The sequence below is a fragment of the Takifugu flavidus genome, chromosome 6 (assembly GCF_003711565.1).
Source record: "Takifugu flavidus isolate HTHZ2018 chromosome 6, ASM371156v2, whole genome shotgun sequence".
Lineage (NCBI taxonomy): Eukaryota > Metazoa > Chordata > Actinopteri > Tetraodontiformes > Tetraodontidae > Takifugu > Takifugu flavidus.
Genome location: NC_079525.1, coordinates 9,709,021 through 9,727,133, shown reverse-complemented (window position 1 = coordinate 9,727,133; position 18,113 = coordinate 9,709,021). Strand labels below are relative to the sequence as shown.

The window sequence follows — 18,113 nt, the reverse complement described above, 5'->3', positions numbered from 1 at the left end:
ACAGCATGGATCTTATTACAAAGTGCGTGTGTGTGTGTGTCTCCCCCCGGCAGCTCTGTCTAGATAAGTTCCTTTTGCATTTCTCTGTTTACACGTGGGTCCGTGCGATGCCACGGATGCATATTTATGAACGACTGTTTATGTCACGCGTGTTGCCGTTGTGCATGTGTGTGTGTGAGCTGCTCTGCCATAGAGGAGCCCTGTCATTATTCTCAGACCCCAGCGGCATCCCTTCCGAACCACCACAACACTCTCTGTCATCCCATGCAGCGTGGAGCTGTATCTAGATGTACTTTGCTGTTTCACTGCATTTGTAAGCCCCACCCAAGAGTGAAACCAGTCGACATCTGTCTGCCGACCATGGAGATGGTATGAGATCAGCGCTGTTTGTAGTTAAGCGTTTTGATAGTTGTCACTTTTTTCTTGTTGTTTTTGCTTTCATTCAGCTCACTGGGTTAGAGATGAGAGGGGCCACTGGGAGGTTATGGTGGCAAGTTGAAAAGACTGGTGCTGTTTTTACTGGCCAGCTGCGTTTGTATCACAGCAGTCACCTTTTTAATGATTTAGCAGATTTTTTTATCATGTTTTTTACATGTGGAACTTTCATTGTTTTTAAAACACTTTGTGTGGAGGTTAAAAAAAACTGTTGTTACAATTTAATTTGAAAGAAAACACAACAACTTATTAAACATAAATGCAATATCCAAACTGTAATCTATAGTCAAATAAGTTTATTAAAGGCAAGGAGGAGGAAAATACTGTGAGTGATTCTGAATGTTTGAGCTGTTGGCGCTGCTGGGCTCTTTTTGTTGCTTCTCAGAAAATCAATGATTAATTGGTTCCTGCAGAACCTTTTATAGAAAACTCAGTCTAATGATCAAACTGATGTAATTTTAACATATTTAATGCTTTCCTTTATCTTTTATTTTTTTGTTGTATTTTTTTCTTATTAAGTTCAACAAGCTTTAGGCTTTTCTTTTCCTCAGCTCCTTTATGGACTTAGTGAATAGTCGGTGATGGATTGGGTTTAGTTTCTTCATGTGTTACCATTTATCACCAAATTTAGCATTTAAGAACTAGCTACACTCATTTTCGGTCTTTTTCAGACCTGCACCGGGGCTTGTGTTGACACTGGTTATTGTTGATTGCAGACCCAGATCGTGTTACAATTCCATGAGAATCACTCAGCTTTTGCTGTAGACATGCACGCATGTTCCCAGCCATGCAAAGGTGCCAGTTTATCTTGTACTTTTAATCCCAGAATTAGATTTATTTTGTAATTTATGATTCCCAATGGTATATAAACCTGTTCTTGCCTTTGACTGTAGTCTCCACTTGACTCTACTAGCAGCTGAAGCTGCTGCAGCCCTTCTGGTTTCTGTCTGTGCTCTCTTGTTGATGGTGGAAGAGTTCAGTGACTCACAGACACTAATCTGCCTTTTCACAACTTTGCACAGCTATGTTAAGATTATAACTAACTGCTGACTTTTGGTACCCGGTTTGTAGCCACATCTCCAACCATAACGTTATGCAGCTGCTCTTTAGACGGCTTTTTGGTTACCGGTACTTCAGTTACAGCTGGTGGTGGTGAAGTCAATTGTAAAATACATCAGGGGAGTTCACCCAAAGTTTCTCCCACTACTAAATACAGGCCAAAGAAACACCATGCAGAGGAATGATTTGAGCAGATATTCTATTCCTGAGAAGTTTAGGACATAAAACAATGGCCTTACTTTTGTCTGAATTAAGAATGAAAGCTGATGTTATCCGAGACTTTAGGTCTTCAAAACAAGTTGGAAGTTTTCTAACTGCTGTTTTCTCTGGTGTCATAGATGAGCACAGATGTGTCATATCTCATATTCATCAAACCTTCACAAATTCCAAAGTAAACTAAGAAGAAGCTGATTGTCACAGTTAATTCTGATTTATTTCTTTAATTTTAAATAAATAAATACGGTGGATAAACTGCCCTTATACTAGCTGTAGTTTCTCCAGTGGCCCCAGTATATAAATAAAAGTTTAAATAACCTGTTTCTTGCACTGTTTTGGCCTGTCCTGTCCTGCAGGTCCTTGCTACAGTAATTAGGCCAGATCGAATCCCTCTGGGCTGTTCTTGCCAGGCTGGTGGTTTGTGAGTTACCGAGTCACACGGAAACATTGCAGGAAAAATGCTGGAAAAATGCTGGCTTATACTGTGAGGCCTATTTAATGCTGAAACAACCTTTAATATGATATTTTTAAGGGTGAATTCTAGAGCTCTGTATTTGTGTGTCGGCCGGTGTCACCGGTCTGAACGCGTGTCCTGTTGATGTGGTGCTGCAGTCACAGTCAACAGAATAAGTGGAAAATGCCCTTTACAAGCCTCTACATTAAGTTTATGATGGTTCATTGAAGGATAATGAGACCACCAAAGACTGATATTTGAACACACACTCATGTTGTAAATGGATGTTTCATCAGTGTTGTGAATAATTGATTTGTCTAAATTATTTGACTCCTATTCCTTTTCCTTGCTGCACTAACTCCTCATGCTGTCTCCCTTCCATCAATTCTAATTTCTGCCTATCTCTCCCTCAGGACTCAGCTGCTCCAGTGAAGCCTTCAGGATTTAATCAGGACAGAATCACTGACTCGCAGCATGGATGCAGTCCATCCTAAAAACCCCTGCAGTACTTAGATGCCTGGTGAGTGATCTGGTCAGTGGCAGTGTTGAGACTTTTGGGGGGTATTTCTGAAATAAGGATGTTAATCGGGTAGCAGTGGCATCTCCTCTGTTTGTAGTACTTTCAGTTTCTTTCTGTACACACTCATGTACACAGCATACTCTGCACTTCATAGATGGGGACAAATGTTAGTGATGGTACACCTTTGAGATGGTCAGCTCCCACTTCAGCTTTTCAGTTATGTTCAGGCTGGTGACCTATAAGCAAAGTTAATTACAGGCCAAAATTTTTACTGAGATTGTGCCTCCCAGTTTTGGAGGTAACTTTACAGTTTGGCCTCTGTAACAGCATTATCAAATCATATGGGTCATTTAATCATTTGCTCTTCTTGGTGTCTAATGTTTTGAAAACTGCTTCTTCATTTTGGAATTGCAGTTATAGAGTGTTTTGATGTCTCCATGGAAACCATCTGTTTTTGGGTCCGCATGGCTGAATTTGGTCTCTTTGGGAAATGTCTGTACATACAGGCTGCTCTAGATTCTTTGCATTTCTCCTCTAATATTTTTTGGCTCATTGTGTTCAGATATGTGGATGGATATGATGAGATTTTGACCATGAGCAACCTCCAACCATCTGACTCTATGCCAGGTACAACCTGGGCCTGTTTGCCCTATAGGGCTATGTGTTAGCTGAGTTTTCTTCCACCCCACTTTTGGAGTTTGTTACTTACTGCTTTACAAAGCAGAACTTGTTGCCCATAAGTCAAGTCATGGCAGTTCTTCATTGTTGCTCTGTTGATATGGAGCAATAACTGTACATTGATTTATGATCCTCAGGATTTAGATTTATTAGTCATGAATTTCAGTGTTTTGTGGCAAATGAGGTTGCGTTATGTCAGTATTGTAATATTAGTATAGTACTATTTTATGTTGTGGCAAACATCTTTTTGAGAGGTGCTGGAAGGAAGTGTTCTAAAAATATTTATATATATTTAGTTCATCCTCAACTAAGGGAAACATTATACAAGTCAAAGCAAAAAAATAGGTTTGTTGTGGGTTTTGTCATCCTGTTAAAGTTTAGTTGAATATTATCACATTATTATTACATTATCATTGTTAAACATCTCTGTGTAGGTCAGTGTGTAGGACTGACCTACTGCTAAAAGACAGTTTTTTGTTTTTTTTAATCAATTGAACTCTTTGAACTCTGAAACCTAGCTGCTTTGATTTTCTTCTTCTGTAGGTAACTTGTTGTGTCCCACCATGATGTCAGTGGATGTGTCCAATCACAACGGCCCGGCTGCCACACCACCCACCTCGCTCAGCCTCCGCTCATCACACAATCAGCTCCTTGACTGTGATGTCACCCAGCAAGGTTCTGCTACGCCTCCTAAATGTCGCAAGAAGTATGCACTCACCAGTATCCAAGCTGCTATGGGCTTGGGAGAAGGAGTATCTGCATCTTCGTTGCCAGTGTCATCCCCATCACAGCCCCCAAACCCCAGCAATCCCAAGGTAGCTAAAAATGGTGTCAACCAGCTCCGGAAAGCTGACCAGGATCACAACAAAAACACAACTTCGCTGGAACCAATGGCCCTGGAGTGCAGTGTGGAAATGGAGATAGGTGGAGTCGGTTTGGATAAAGCTGAGGAGAATGGGTTCCACATGCTCACTACTAAGGGCAGAGAGGACGACCTCTTTGAACAGGGCACAGACTCTCATGGTGAGCCAGAGCCTGAAGAGAAGCCTGAATTGCAAACAGACAGTAACATTAACACAATTGTGGAGCTCAAACTGAATGGCAACACAACAGACCTGGGTTTCAATGTGAACGTTAAGGGAGATGAGAGTGATGACATCAGCAATCTGTCTGAAAAGGAAATGTTGAAGATGAAGATTGAGCAAGATGGGAATGAGTTGGCAGTCGAGGAGCACGAAGATGAGGAGAAAAACCCTTTACTGATGATTAAAAACGATTCCACCGGGATGAAATACAAATTTTCCAACTTCAAACTCCACAGATCGGATAATGACTCTCCAGGGCCTCCTCCACCCTCCTCACCAAAACAAGCAAGCCCAGAGGACATGCCTCTGCTCTCAGTGGCCTCCTGTTCCTCCTCCTGCTCCTCCTCCTCTTCTCCAGAGACCAAGAAGGACAGACGGACTGGAGCAAAGACTGACTGCGCTTTGAACCGGATTCAGAATCTGAACCCCAGTGACGAGGAGTTGAGTTGGACCACCTTGTCCCAGGAGAGCAACTCTCCAGAGGAGACTGGTACACACACTCACACACACAGTACATGCAACACTATTCTATTTTCAGCCTTCAGTTTGCTGTTGCTGTGTTTTCATGTGGCATGACCGTGTATGTTTGTGTGAATGAAAATGTAGTACAAAGATATTGATGCAACTGAACATCCAACTTTCCGACCACCACTAAATTTGCCACAAATATTGTGGGACAAGAAATGCCCCCGTAGCCTTATGGGTGTGTTCCTATACAGAATCGGCTACTTCCTGTTTGAAGTTATGGATCTATGTAGTCTCTCGCCATCTCTTCTTAGTGTTATGTACAGCTCTGTATATCAGTGGGGTGCTCTCTGCTGTGTGATTCGCTGCTGCTCATGTGACATGTCTCATGGGGCACGAGCTCAGCGGTTAATCGGGCGCCCAAGACCAACACTGTAAAGGTACTCTGAGCTGTTGGATTCTTCTTGAGCTTCCACTTGTCTGCTGACTCACTGTCTTCTTTGGCATGTTCTGAAAATCTTTGGATTTCTCTTATTTCTGGTCATAAAAATTTTATTTCAAGCAGATGAATCACTTATGAACAGCTTCATGTTCCCGGTAGATCAATGTCTCTGTAAGAATCATCTAAGCTTAAAGCCTTCAGATCTTTTGTCCCACCCAGACTTTCGCTAAAGAGTTGATTGTCAGCATGATGAATTAATCACTAACAATTTATCATGTTACCCTGCGACCCCATTCAAGGATACTGTGGTAGAAGATGGATGGATGGATGTAGTTTTATATTATTATTACAGTATTATAACATCAGTGCTGCTCTGCGTCCCTGGCTGTTTATTCCAGATCGAAGCAGGCTGTTTTCTCAGGTGTTTGTTGGATTCAGTGGGTATTTTGTGGTTTAGAGGTTGTATAAGAAATTGCATTCACATAGCAGAACCAAACATCAACACCTAGTTGAGAGCTCTCACTCAAAGAGATCCTGTTTATTTTTACTTTCTTTCCTTTTTGTCTTCATTTATTAGCGCTGCTGTAGAATCATTGTGGTACCTCCGTTGGATGCGATATGATGATCAACCTGGTGGTTGCCAGGACAACCAATAGAATACAGTGAAGGGGAGATGTTGTCATCATTTTTCTGTCTGAATGGGTCTTGGTCTCGCTCCCTTCTTTTTTCCTCCCCTCTCTTGCAGCCCCCTCCCTCTCTTCTCGCTCTCCTTTTCTTTCTCTCTGTCTTGGTTCTGTGTTGGTTCTTCGCTGTATTAGCGGCAACCAGCTCACTATGATGCTGGGCAAAGACTACATGCTGGCCATTGTGATTGTCAATTATGAGGGTAGGTGCATCTGTCCAAGATGGCCGGAAACTAAACGGCAAGCTTAGAGTTTGGAGGCTGTCTGTGTTGATCTGTCTGTGCACGTGTGATTTTCCAAGCACGGTTATTGATATACATATAGCCTCTTTCTTGAAGGGATGTAGTTTATCACTAAAAATGATAATTCTGGTAGCAGGAGTCTGTTGGTGACTGTCTGTATGTGTGTTTGCTGTTGCTTTCCCTCCCCTTCAGGGCAATTCTGCTCTCTGTTCTGGCAGGAAGCTGCATGCTAGCCTAGGCTAACTGCTACATAGCTCTGCCATGAGCTGCCATGGTGCATGCCAGTTGGGTTATCTCGTAGCTCACTTAAGCTCTCCTTAATTGCTTCCTGGTCACCGATCACAGATCAGGCAGTGCTCCCGCTCTCGTCCTCCTTCTCTCCCTTCTCTCTGTTCTGTTGTTTTTTCTGGCCACCACTCTTTAAGTTACCCCCCCCCCCCCCCATATCAGCAGCAGTCATGTTATCTTTGGTGGACTTATATTATCTTCAGTCTCAAATAAAAGACAAACTCCCACAAGGCTCCGCGAATCATTGCTTGTCCAAATAGTTTGAAAAGGCACTTTCGGGATTTATTCCAGTCTAAAAGAAGTGTATATGTGTGTGTGTGTGTGTTCTTCTATGCACTTTATTGGCCAATACTTTTTGTCAGCAACCATCTGTTCTTTATCCTGCTGTTGTCCTCTCAGCATTAGCTGAAGACCAGTGCTTGAATATATATTTTTTCTGCCAATAAGTGTAGCTAATGGCCAATTAATCAGTGCTGCAGTTATGTACTAAAACATGTCAAATGTATTTAGAATTAATACTGCTTTAAGCACCATTTGTAAGGTAACTAAGGTGATGAAAAAAGCACAATTGTCCCTGGGATTAGGATTATATCTTATTGTTAGCTATCTTCTCAAAGCTTTACAACACTGTATTAGAAATTTCTAAAATAGTTGCTAGGGTTTTATTTAAATATGTGTATGAGTATGTTGTACAGGAGTTATGATGCTTCACGCACTCATCTGTGGAGGGATAACGGCTGTTAAAGGACAGCTGCTGCTAATCTCAGTCATTAGTCTGTCACAGGAAAAATGAATGTATTTTTTTTTTATCTTGCATGCATTTAATATTAAGATCTCATCTCTTTTTGTGGATTTGTGTGTGTGTTTTTTTTTTTACATCCCAGATATCTGGAGTGAGCAGTCATTCCAGAATGATCCTGACCTTCCTCCTGGATGGAAGAAAATCACAGACATGGCTGGTATCTACTACTGGCACATACCCACAGGCGCCACTCAGTGGGAGAGGCCCAACACCTACCCTACCCCCCCTGGACAGACGGAGTCACAGGCCTCCGATGACCACACAACCTCAACTCCCCCACACATGCTGGGCTCTCTCAGCCCCTCACCGATCCCTGACCTAGAGGCAAGTTGCTAAAACCAAGATGGAAGGCAACAGTTTCATTTTTTATTCCAGAACCGATCCATAATCAATGATACTCAAACATTAATATAAGTATTGAGAAGGTTTATTAGAAAAACAGCCTTTCTCTCCATTTAGTCACCCCATTGTGAGTGCTGTAGTAAGGTGTGAATTCAATGTTTTAAAGCCCATTAGAATAAGGTTGTTTAGGCTCAGAAGCTGCAGTGGTTATCGCCGACGCCTCACATCAAGTGGGGGCCTTTAAGGAGGCTGCAGGGTGTCTGAGTGGGTTTTCTAAAGGCACCCTGTTTTCCTGCCACAGTCCAAAGACAGGCTCAGCACTATTTTTCTGGACCTTTTTAGAACTGTTTTGAGAGAAATAGTTTTCTAAAAGGACGATTTATGTTGGAAATGCTTTCATCGCTCTTGTCATGTGTTTCCTGTAGAAGGTGTTTTCAGACCTATAAATGTACAGTGAGAAATTAACTGTCCTAGTTATCCCTGAGTTTTATGTGAGGGCACCAGTGTCCAACGCTGAGGATGCAGCAAATCTAGGTTCTAATGACCGGCTTCTGTCTCCATGTGCATTCAGTCATGCCAGGCAGACATCTTTTTTAGGTCATCGACTCGTTCAGGCAGCACCACCTCAGACAGCTCAGTGGAGCCTCTCCCCACACATGAACCCACCTTCCCCACCTGTGGATTTGTCAACAGCTGCTACTTTGTAAGTTTCTAGTTCTGTTCTCTGTCATTCCCCCCCACCCCCCACAACACACATATGACCCAAACCCCCTCTTTCTTTAGCCTCGCTCCACATCTTTGCAGGGGATGCCTGAGCAGGAGAGTCACCCTCAGCATCATGAAGATGAAGATAAGGTGGGAGGCTTCACTTCTGTTACCTTCCCAGTTGATTAACCTTGAGCTAAATCTCTTGTGTAAATGTGTCTGTTGGACCGCAGAGAAGAAACCAAATATAACAATACCCACTGCTTTTGTATATGCTTTTTTGTGCGGATGCTCCATAAACTCTATTCTTATCAGGAAGTCCCTGGTCCCCTCCCTGTATGCAGGTTAACTTTTAATAGGGGCAAAAACAATTTGAGAAAAACAAAATCTCAAGAATCTCATTTCAGAGTTGCTCCTTATTGCAACAAGCCCTCAGTGTGCAGTGAGCTAGCTGGCTAACGGGCCTAATCTTTCTTCTCCTCCCTCAATCTCCTCTCACTTTTGACCCTCTTCCCCAATTTTGGCCCCACCACTCTGTGTACGTGTTTGTGTCTTAACACTGTTTAGAAACTGGGTTGGAGTGATTTTGGCAGCAAGATTGGTAGTGAAGTGTGGAAGGCAAGTATGATACACATGTGTGCATTTATGCATTATGAGCCACAAATTCACTGCCTGGGCAAAAAGCATGTGTGGCTGTTGCTTCTCCGTGTATGTAAACGCTCCACGTGCAGCGTTTTGACATGCCTCTATATTTTGGCTGCACAATACAGTTGAGTGGCACATTCAGTCTTTCTTTACTTACATCGCTGACACGTTATCATTTTTCCTCCCTGCTGGCACAGATTTGAATGTTTTGACATACACAGGCACGTGAGTGTGTGTGTTGAATTATCTCAGTTATCTGCAGCATGCCCATTATATAAAACACAAAACTTATTTCTCAGGTTGCCAAGGATATTCTGTCCACATTTGGCTGCATGTTGACATTTTTTGGGGGGTTAAAACATTAATATTTTTGCCTACATACATTTGTATTGTTGGGTTTGTGTTTTTCTGCCCCTTTCTCACACTTGTCCTGTAACCTCACTGTGGTTCTGATTAGATGGGAATGAAGGCAATGAGTTTGTTTTCATGAAGTTTTTCAGGACAGATACACTGAGATCATCTTGACAAATAAGCACTTTGGTCATAAATCGAGTGGAGTTTATATAACAGTCAGGAGGTCCAACTGGAAAGCTGATGCAAACCAGAGCACCATTCTCAAGTTGTTACTAATAGTGTACATCTGGATCACTGAAATTACAGCCTCACACATGAATTAAGGTGCTGGAGTTAACAAGGCTCTTATCTGTGTGGAATCATCAATGATCAGATTGACCCCCCTCACTGCCACATCTGGAATGTGTTACAGGTTTAGTGTGTGAAAGGGGTTCCCTCCCTTTATCCTGGTGTATTAACCTGTGTGTAGTTCTGTATAATGTAAACTGATGATAATGTCCTCATGCATCTGCACCAGGACTTGCAGGCAGCCTCGGTGAACCCTGACCCCAGTCTTAAGGAGTTTGAAGGGGCCACGCTTCGCTATGCATCACTCAAACTAAGGTGAAATACATACAGACAAAGATGATCTTTAGTATCTTCCATTTGCATTCCAACTCAGCTTTCCAAAAGGTTTTGTTTTTGTTTCTCTGATCTTATGTTTAATCGGTGTTAGAGTGGAATTGGCTCAGACAAAACAGGAAGTTGTACTCAGGAAATGCCTCATTGTTTTCAGTTAGAGGAATACTTGGCCATGGCCTTCACATGTAGGACAGAGTTCACGTTATCACCATAGCTGAATCGATAAAACCATTACACTCTTAAATGTATGAACAAAATCAGGCTATTGTTAAACTTCTCTTACAGAAACCGTCCATCACAAGAGGAAGAGGAGCCCAACAATGTCAACAATGACCCAGAAGGAAAAGTAGGAGCTTTCCTCAAATTTGAGCGCGTGCCAAAGCTAAAACAGAAACAACACTGCTACCAAGTGGCGCGAATTAGAAGTACAATTTCTAGTCCGGGCTGGTAGAACACTGAGAGCTAACGTTGGAATATATCTTTGACAGTGTCAATTAAATTGTTCCTCAGTACAAATCTTATGATGTGTGTGTGTTTTGAGGGGATGAATAGGTTTATTACTGGATGGGAAGCAGTTAAGTAAACTCTGACACTGATGAAAGCCAGTCCCACACATAAGGCTCTGAACACATTTTTGGTGTTGGGCCTACAATCCCACACTTGAGGGTTTCGGTGTTTTTCTCATTTAATCTTTTTTGTACTTTAAAAGAAATCTGCCCATAGTTTTAATGTCAAAGGATCTTTATCTTGTATTTCTTTGTATAAAGTCTTTTGCAGTTCGTTCTTTGGGATGGGTAGAGATGGCGGAAGAGGACTTGGCTCCTGGGAAAAGCAGTGTCGCTGTAAACAACTGCATCCGTCAATTATCATACTGCAAGAATGACATCCGCGACACCGTTGGCATCTGGGGAGAGGTTTGCAATCACAGTTTGTGTGTCATACATGTCGGGTGCAAACTAAAAGGGGGGGGGTGAATATAGACCCTCTGTAAACTGAGGTTTTGAGAGCTAGAATATAATAAAACAACATGAAGGAGCAGCAAAGAGGATGGTACAGTTATCATTGTGGTGCAGAATTTCTGTTCTGTACAAAGTCAATTGACCTCAGCGAGAAAGCTTCATTCTGTTAAATTTTGATCAGGTATTTACAGACACTTGTGTTTACTGGCCAAGAAAAACTGTAGCATTTGACCTTTCAAGGACTGCTATTATGACAATGTGTGTGTGTGTGTGTGTGTGTGTGTGTGTTTAGGGCAAGGACATGTACTTGCTGCTGGAGAACAATATGTTGAACCTAGTTGACCCCATGGACCGCAGTGTGCTTCACTCTCAGCCAATCACAAGTATCCGTGTGTGGGGTGTTGGCCGGGACAACGGCAGGTTGGTCATCATAATACCTACTATTGTTTTTTTTATAGATCGTAAAAACACACCTTTTCATGGATTAAAGTTGAATGTGTATCACATATGTGTATGTAAGTGTTACCGGTCTGAGATCAGGGAGGCGGAGTAAAGCTCCTGGTGCTGGTCCAGAAAATATGAAGAAATAATGTCTAGTAGATGTGAAAGCATTAGGACCACATCCACCATATGGAACAGGCTATGAGCTCTGAAAGTTTACAGGCATAATATAGGGCCGAATGGCCAGAGAAGGATGCTCTGCACAGCCTCTAAACGCTTGAAGGAAAAGCCCAAGCTGTTATTAGGTTTAATGAAACAGAGCTGGTACATGCACACAAAGTGGAGGAGTTATAGCATAAAACAGAGAGAAGTCTGCTGGAATTAAAGGAACGTGTCTTTTATGGATTTTAAACCTCCACGTCTATCGTTCAAATTTGCATTTATCAGCGGAGTCGGACAATTGGGAATACCTTGGCTGCAGGAGGAGGAGATAAAATGGTTGGAGGGAGGAGGTGAAGGGGGATAGAAGGGGTTGGCAGAAGAGATGGGGATGAAGCTGCCAGAGGGGGAGGTATGGTGAGTGCTGGCTGGGTGTGTAGCAGACTGCTTGAGAGGTGTCTGCAGTAGAGTTAGGCTGATCAGGCACCCAGAGGAGGACCAGGACAGGGAAACCAAGCTGTGAGTAAATTTTACATCCTTATATCCAAACTGTGCAAATATCAGTCTGTGTTTTAAGGAACAGGAAAGAAAAGCTACAGAGGTCAGAATCAGTTGTTGCCGCTAGTTTGTTCACGTCACGATTAATGGTGGAGGAACACGCATGGAGCTCAGAACCTGTGTCTGCCTTTGTTCTGAATGATGACAGTTTCTGCTGCAGTCTACAAATAGAACCCGATGAAAGAGCTTCCCTGGTGTTTGTGAAAGAGATCTGAATGAACCTGAGAATCTTGCAGTCATGCTGAGCTGAAGGGGCTATGCTGTCACCTTCATCGCCTCACTCCCTCTAAAATACAGAACACTAGCACAATTTTGCTGGAGCTCTTTGTTTAATGCCTGTATTTAATGAAGGAATTGTTGACTAGTTTAAAAACAAACTGCTGTTAGGAGACACTCTGAGGTTTCTTTTCTGTATTAAACAATCTGGTGCGTCCTCCCCAGGAAACTCCTTATTAACATCCAGATTAGACATTCTCACAGACACGCTTTGATGTGATAAAATCTCTATTTTTGTCTGGGTACTCGAGTATTTTGATTCTCTTTACTTTTGTCTCTTGTTCTTCTCACCTTTGATGTACCTTTTAGAAATTTCTAGCTAATTTTCCAGCTTTAGATGCTGCTGTTCTGTGTTCCTCAGCTGTGAGATTTTATATGGAAGCAAGACAAATGAAACCAATTACCTGTTTTTAAATTTAACTTCTACTAACCTAAATACCTTTTTTGTCCTTTGCTCCCTTTGGACTCAGAGAGAGGTAAACACACTCCCTTTTTTCATTCTCTCTCCAACCATCAGTGTCACTCCATCATTTGTTGTTCCTTATTTAACTTACTTTGTGTCATTTTTCTTATGTTCTAAGTGGCTCTTCTACTGGAACTGACTCTCTCTCTCTCACACACATGCACACACACACACACACACACACACACACACACATAGAGTTGTGTGTGTGAAGGTCAACCCCCCACAGGTATTCTAATGTACACGAACACTCCCTGTCTTCTGGTACCTTTTTAACCATCAGCTTTACTTTTTCTGTCTCATATTAAAGCAACGAGCGCTGTTTGCTCAGGCTTTCAGGAACATTTCTGAACCACATCAATCTGCTTGCACACAATCACTGTAGTGCTTTTAGGTGCAGCTCCATTTGTCTCCGCTTCCATGTTGTGTTCAGTCAGCCCACAGGGAAAGTTCTTTCCTGCTGTCATTCATTCAAGTGGCCCTTACATCATGCTGATGTATGGATCTCTGGGGTCCATTGACTTTCATGTGTGTGTTCATCAGCCTGATAAAGGTCAGGTTATCTCTCATTTGTCTCCAGGAGTCTCATCTTCACCCCTCTGGATTTTTCTCTCCCTGTTTTATGTTCTTGTTGACCCAATTGTCTCCCCTCTCTCAGGGATTTTGCGTATGTGGCGCGGGATAAGAAGACTAGGATTCTGAAATGTCATGTTTTCCGCTGTGACACGCCAGCCAAAGCCATCGCCACCAGCCTGCATGAGATTTGCTCCAGGGTAAGAACTTCAGGGTGGAGGATATTCTCTGACAATTCTCTGATAGAAATGTGTCACATGATATGATATAGTACAGAGCTTCCTTATTACAGAGCCTTGCACAAATATAGCAAAAGCAGCTTCAACATACCTGAGAAATAGTGTGACCTTACCTCAGAGCAGAGAGCACAGACTCTATATGTTTTATCTGGGATAAAAACTGCATGTGTCAGAGAAAGGCATATTTGTTACGTTGAAACCTTTAATTATTGAATCATTTACATTCTTTAATTGTCTGTTTCGTCTAGTATCCAGTATCCAGTACCTTAGTATCCAGTTTAAATTTCTGTTCAAGACACTCAAAGTGCAAGTGAAGGTGAAGGGCCTCTTTGTCCTTCATGGTTGAAATGTTCCCTATTTAACAGCGAACCTATGGAACAGAACCTTCTGCTTGTTGCTGCTCAATACGCTGAAGCTCTTCATACAACAATTGATGACGAAACCCAGAATATATCAAAAAATGTCTAAAGGATTTGGGCTGTTTTTGTTGCTTGGTTTTGTTTTAGCTCTCTTCCCTCTCCTCCCAGATAATGACAGAGAGAAAGAATGCTAAAGCGATGGCCGGTGGATCTCTTCAGGACAGGATCCAGGCAGGACTGGATCTGCCTTTACAGGGTAGGTTTGTGTGCGTGTGGCTGAATAAATGATTTGATATTTAACCTGCATACGCTGAGGTCATCAGGTTTATGTGTTAAACGGCATTTTAACCTTTTCAGAGTAGCTCTACCTTATTTGGCAAAGGAATATCTCTTTTTGCAGATAATGCCATGGTTTTGTAACAGCTGTTTTCATTTTTCAAAAACAGAGTCAAACATAAGAAGCACATCTTTTTTTTTAAGTGCACACCTGGAAAAGATGTTACAGCCAGTTTCTGGCTTTAAAAAGTGAGAGGATGCATCTGGACAATTTCTGGAACATACATACATACATACATACACACACACACACACACACACAACACACACACACACACACACACACACACAGGCCTACATGTACAACATCCATATGTAGATATTAAGTTCCAACTCAGACTTTCTGCATAATCATATCAAACAGCATCAGTCACCATTGCTGAAGATCAGTCTGGCCAACAAGCTCATTGTTTACGATAAAGTCCATACCACACCAATAAAACACTATGTCTCTTTTCTACTGACTATATTTTCACAAGACAATATCGACCAAATTTATAAATATTCAACCAAATTTATCTTTAAGGGAGAATTTTTTACTTGTTTTTAAGCATGTTTAACTTCTGCTGTGCGGTTTCTCCTCAGCAGAGTTCCCTACGCCGAAGACAGAGCTGGTTCAGAAGTTCCAGGTCCTCTACCTTGGGATGATGCCTGTGGTCAGACCTATAGGTCAGAGAGAGAGAGAGACACACACACACACACACACACACACACACACACACACACACCCTGTAAACCAGTAAGGTATGCTGCAGAGTTCACTGGACTGTTGATAGAAAGAGAAAGATGCTTCTTCAATTCTGACCAGCTTGGTCTTCAGGCTGGAGTTAAGACTTTGTGCCAGTGTTATGAGATAAGGTTGACTGGATGATACTGAGGAGTTGGTTTTATGGATAACTGTTGATCAGGGTCCTCAGCTAGACAAAAGTCCACTGAAACCACTTTATGGGGGGCAGTCAGACCAGATTTCAGAGTCACGTGTCCCAGGAGGGAGTGGAGTATTTACACCCAGGTGTAAGTGGTTTACCTGTTTTGGAAAAATACTGTTTCATGTATTTTTTTCCTTCCACTTCAGGAATGGACATTCTAAATGGAGCCATTGAGAGCCTGATAAGTTCTTCCAACAAAGAAGACTGGACCCCAGTAGCCCTCAGTGTGGCAGACGCCACTGTCACCATCAGCAAAGACCAGGTTAGATGCCACATCTACCAGCCAACTGCTGTTCCATCCCTTTCCACTCAGTTCTGCCTTTGTGTCATTAAATTGTGTTGTTTGTACACTACACACCTGTGACTCTCATCCACGCACATTTATGTGCCACCAGGATGAAGAGGAGGTGCTGGTGGAGTGTCGCGTCCGTTTCCTGTCTTTTATGGGTGTCGGCCGGGATGTGCACACCTTTGCCTTCATCATGGATGTCGGCGGACATCGTTTCGACTGTCACATATTCTGGTGTGATCCAAATGCCGGCAACGTGTCTGAGGCTGTACAAGCAGCCTGCATGGTGAGTCTGAAAGACAGCAACCACGTGCTGGAGCTTCAGTGACACATCAGTGATCTTCCCCATATTTCAAAGAAATGGCCTCTTTCTAAGTGATAGATTGCTTTAAACTTTAGGCAAAAACTAGAATGTTGAAGAAAATGAGCAGCTCTTTCACTTCCATTTAAAATCTATGCTTTTAATGTTGCAAATGTAATTTAAATTGACTTCATTACTCTGTAAAATATGGACATGGTGACACATTTAGAGCCATTCTGGCTAAAAGCCTGCATGTTGCCTGTGATTTCTCTTGATACCGTAGATGGGTCTTTGACCAGCCAAACATCTGGACTGACAACTTTTTAATAAAATCTGTTGGTGAATCACCAGTGAGTTCACAACCAGTCAAAAGCTGGGAAGCACCTCCTCATTTAGTTGTTTTTCTTTATGTTCCTGGCAGTGTAGTTTCTCCCTGAAGGCATCCAAACTCTGAAGGAACACATATGATATTAAGTAGTAAACAATAAACTGTGAGCTATAAATATAAAGCATGTTTTTTATTTGAGATTCTTTGCTTTGACTACTGCTGCACCTGTTCTTGAGATTCTCTTCATCATCTTGTTGAGGTGGTGACCTGAAATGGGTTTTTCTGCTGAGGCCCTGTTGCTTGAGTGTAGGACACAGCACTCCATCACCATCAGGGTCAGATAACCCTGACACAGCCTGGAGGTGTGTTTAGGCTCATTGTCCTGCTTAATAATGAATGATCCTCCCTGCTGTGGTAGCCATGCAGGTCCAATGGGCCCAGAACAGCACCACCATCACACCTCCCCCGTGCTGAATGGTGGAACCATGCATCCGCTCACCTCTTCTGTGACACACAGAGACAACAAATGTCCACAACAGAGGTCCTTTCCTTCTTTTTCTTGGCCCAAATGGATCTCTTCTGTTTTTTTCTGTTCCTTAGTGGTGGTTTCTTAGCAGCTCCTTGAGCAAAAGACCTGATTGAGGCAGTCTCTTATGGAGAGCTGAGACATGCCTGTTAGCAGAACTTTCTCAGGGCTCTAATCCGAGATGCTGTTACCGGTAACTTGTGATTTCTGAGTCTCTTGACCCAGGTGAATTCCTCCTCAGCATCACATGTGACTCCTTCTCTTCCTTTCCTGGAGCCCTCCACTTGTGAGCACTTGATGTTTATTACAACTACACTTGGGAACCATCAGTCCTTAAAGTAATGATGAACTCTCCTTTCTCTATACTTGTCTGATCGGTTCTTGCCATAATATGGATTCTATCAGTTGTCAAATAGAGCTGATGGTCCCAGCTCGATTAAGGAGAGAAATTCCCCAAAGAGCCATAACGAGGTGATCAGAGGCAGCACAGTGAGAGAAGGCCAAAGGTTTGCAGAGCTGTCATCAAAACACAGGGTTATGGCTTCATAGTTTTGATGTCTGCAAAAGTAGTACCGGTAAATAAAGGAAAAAAGGTAGCAGCCTGGCCAACAGCCTGACCACAGCCTGACCAACAGGGTCTCCTCCACAGACATGTGATTGAGGAGCTGAGGGCAAATCGCATTACGATTCAACTTTTGTGCAGTTTTCCGTGGAAGTCTTCATTCTTTCTTGTGGGTGATTGTGTGTATGAGTTATTTTCTTTATTTTTTGGGTGTAGAAGGGTTGTAGATTAAGTTGTGAGTGAGTGAGTGAGTGAGTGAGTGAGTGAGTGAGTGAGTGAGTGAGTGAGTGAGTGAGTGAGTGAGTGAGTGAGTGAGTGAGTGAGTGAGTGAGTGAGTGAGTGAGTGAGTGAGTGAGTGAGTGAGTGAGTGAGTGAGTGAGTGAGTGAGTGAGTGAGTGAGTGAGTGAGTGAGTGAGACAGACAGAGAAAAGCTGCGTGTGTGTGAGTGAGAGAGAGACAGAGAGAGATGCTGCATGTGTGTCAGTGTTTGTGTATGTGTGAAAGAGAAATGGTGCGTGTGTGTTTGTGTGGAGGAATAAGAGAGAGGCTGTGTGTGTGTGTGTGTGTGTGTGTAAGAGAGAGAAACAGAGGGAGAAAGGGAAGGAGAGAGAGGCTGTGTGTGTGTGCGTGTGTGTGTGCGTGGTGTGTGTGTGTGTGTGTGTGTTTGAGTGAGCTTTCCTGTGTGTTTGTGTGCACATGTGAGCTTTAGAGAGGGGGAGGGGAGGTGTGTGTGTGAGAGTGTGTGCTTCAGAGAGGATATTTGTGTGAGTGAGCAAGTG

At 42.7% G+C, this 18,113-nt stretch overlaps 1 protein-coding gene across 6 annotated transcripts in view; it reads left to right on the top strand.

Moving 5' to 3' along the window:
- The window catches only part of apbb2b (amyloid beta (A4) precursor protein-binding, family B, member 2b), a 34,327-nt gene that overhangs the window by 8,030 nt on the left and 8,184 nt on the right, over nucleotides 1-18,113 (top strand). The window contains exons 2-16 of one of the 6 annotated variants that reach the window (XM_057035358.1): nucleotides 2,578-2,684; nucleotides 3,906-4,937; nucleotides 7,452-7,693; nucleotides 8,283-8,414; nucleotides 8,516-8,566; nucleotides 8,984-9,034; nucleotides 9,933-10,018; nucleotides 10,322-10,382; nucleotides 10,804-10,950; nucleotides 11,288-11,415; nucleotides 13,551-13,665; nucleotides 14,232-14,319; nucleotides 14,985-15,068; nucleotides 15,475-15,590; nucleotides 15,724-15,903. In XM_057035358.1, the coding sequence (XP_056891338.1) occupies nucleotides 2,678-2,684; nucleotides 3,906-4,937; nucleotides 7,452-7,693; nucleotides 8,283-8,414; nucleotides 8,516-8,566; nucleotides 8,984-9,034; nucleotides 9,933-10,018; nucleotides 10,322-10,382; nucleotides 10,804-10,950; nucleotides 11,288-11,415; nucleotides 13,551-13,665; nucleotides 14,232-14,319; nucleotides 14,985-15,068; nucleotides 15,475-15,590; nucleotides 15,724-15,903 (2,520 nt within the window). In that variant the 5' untranslated portion in view covers nucleotides 2,578-2,677. Of the gene's footprint in view, nucleotides 1-2,577; nucleotides 2,685-3,905; nucleotides 4,938-7,451; nucleotides 7,694-8,282; nucleotides 8,415-8,494; nucleotides 8,567-8,983; nucleotides 9,035-9,932; nucleotides 10,019-10,321; nucleotides 10,383-10,803; nucleotides 10,951-11,287; nucleotides 11,416-13,550; nucleotides 13,666-14,231; nucleotides 14,320-14,984; nucleotides 15,069-15,474; nucleotides 15,591-15,723; nucleotides 15,904-18,113 lie in introns of all 6 variants that reach the window. The other 5 variants (XM_057035356.1, XM_057035354.1, XM_057035355.1 and 2 more) reach the window with 5 other exon arrangements.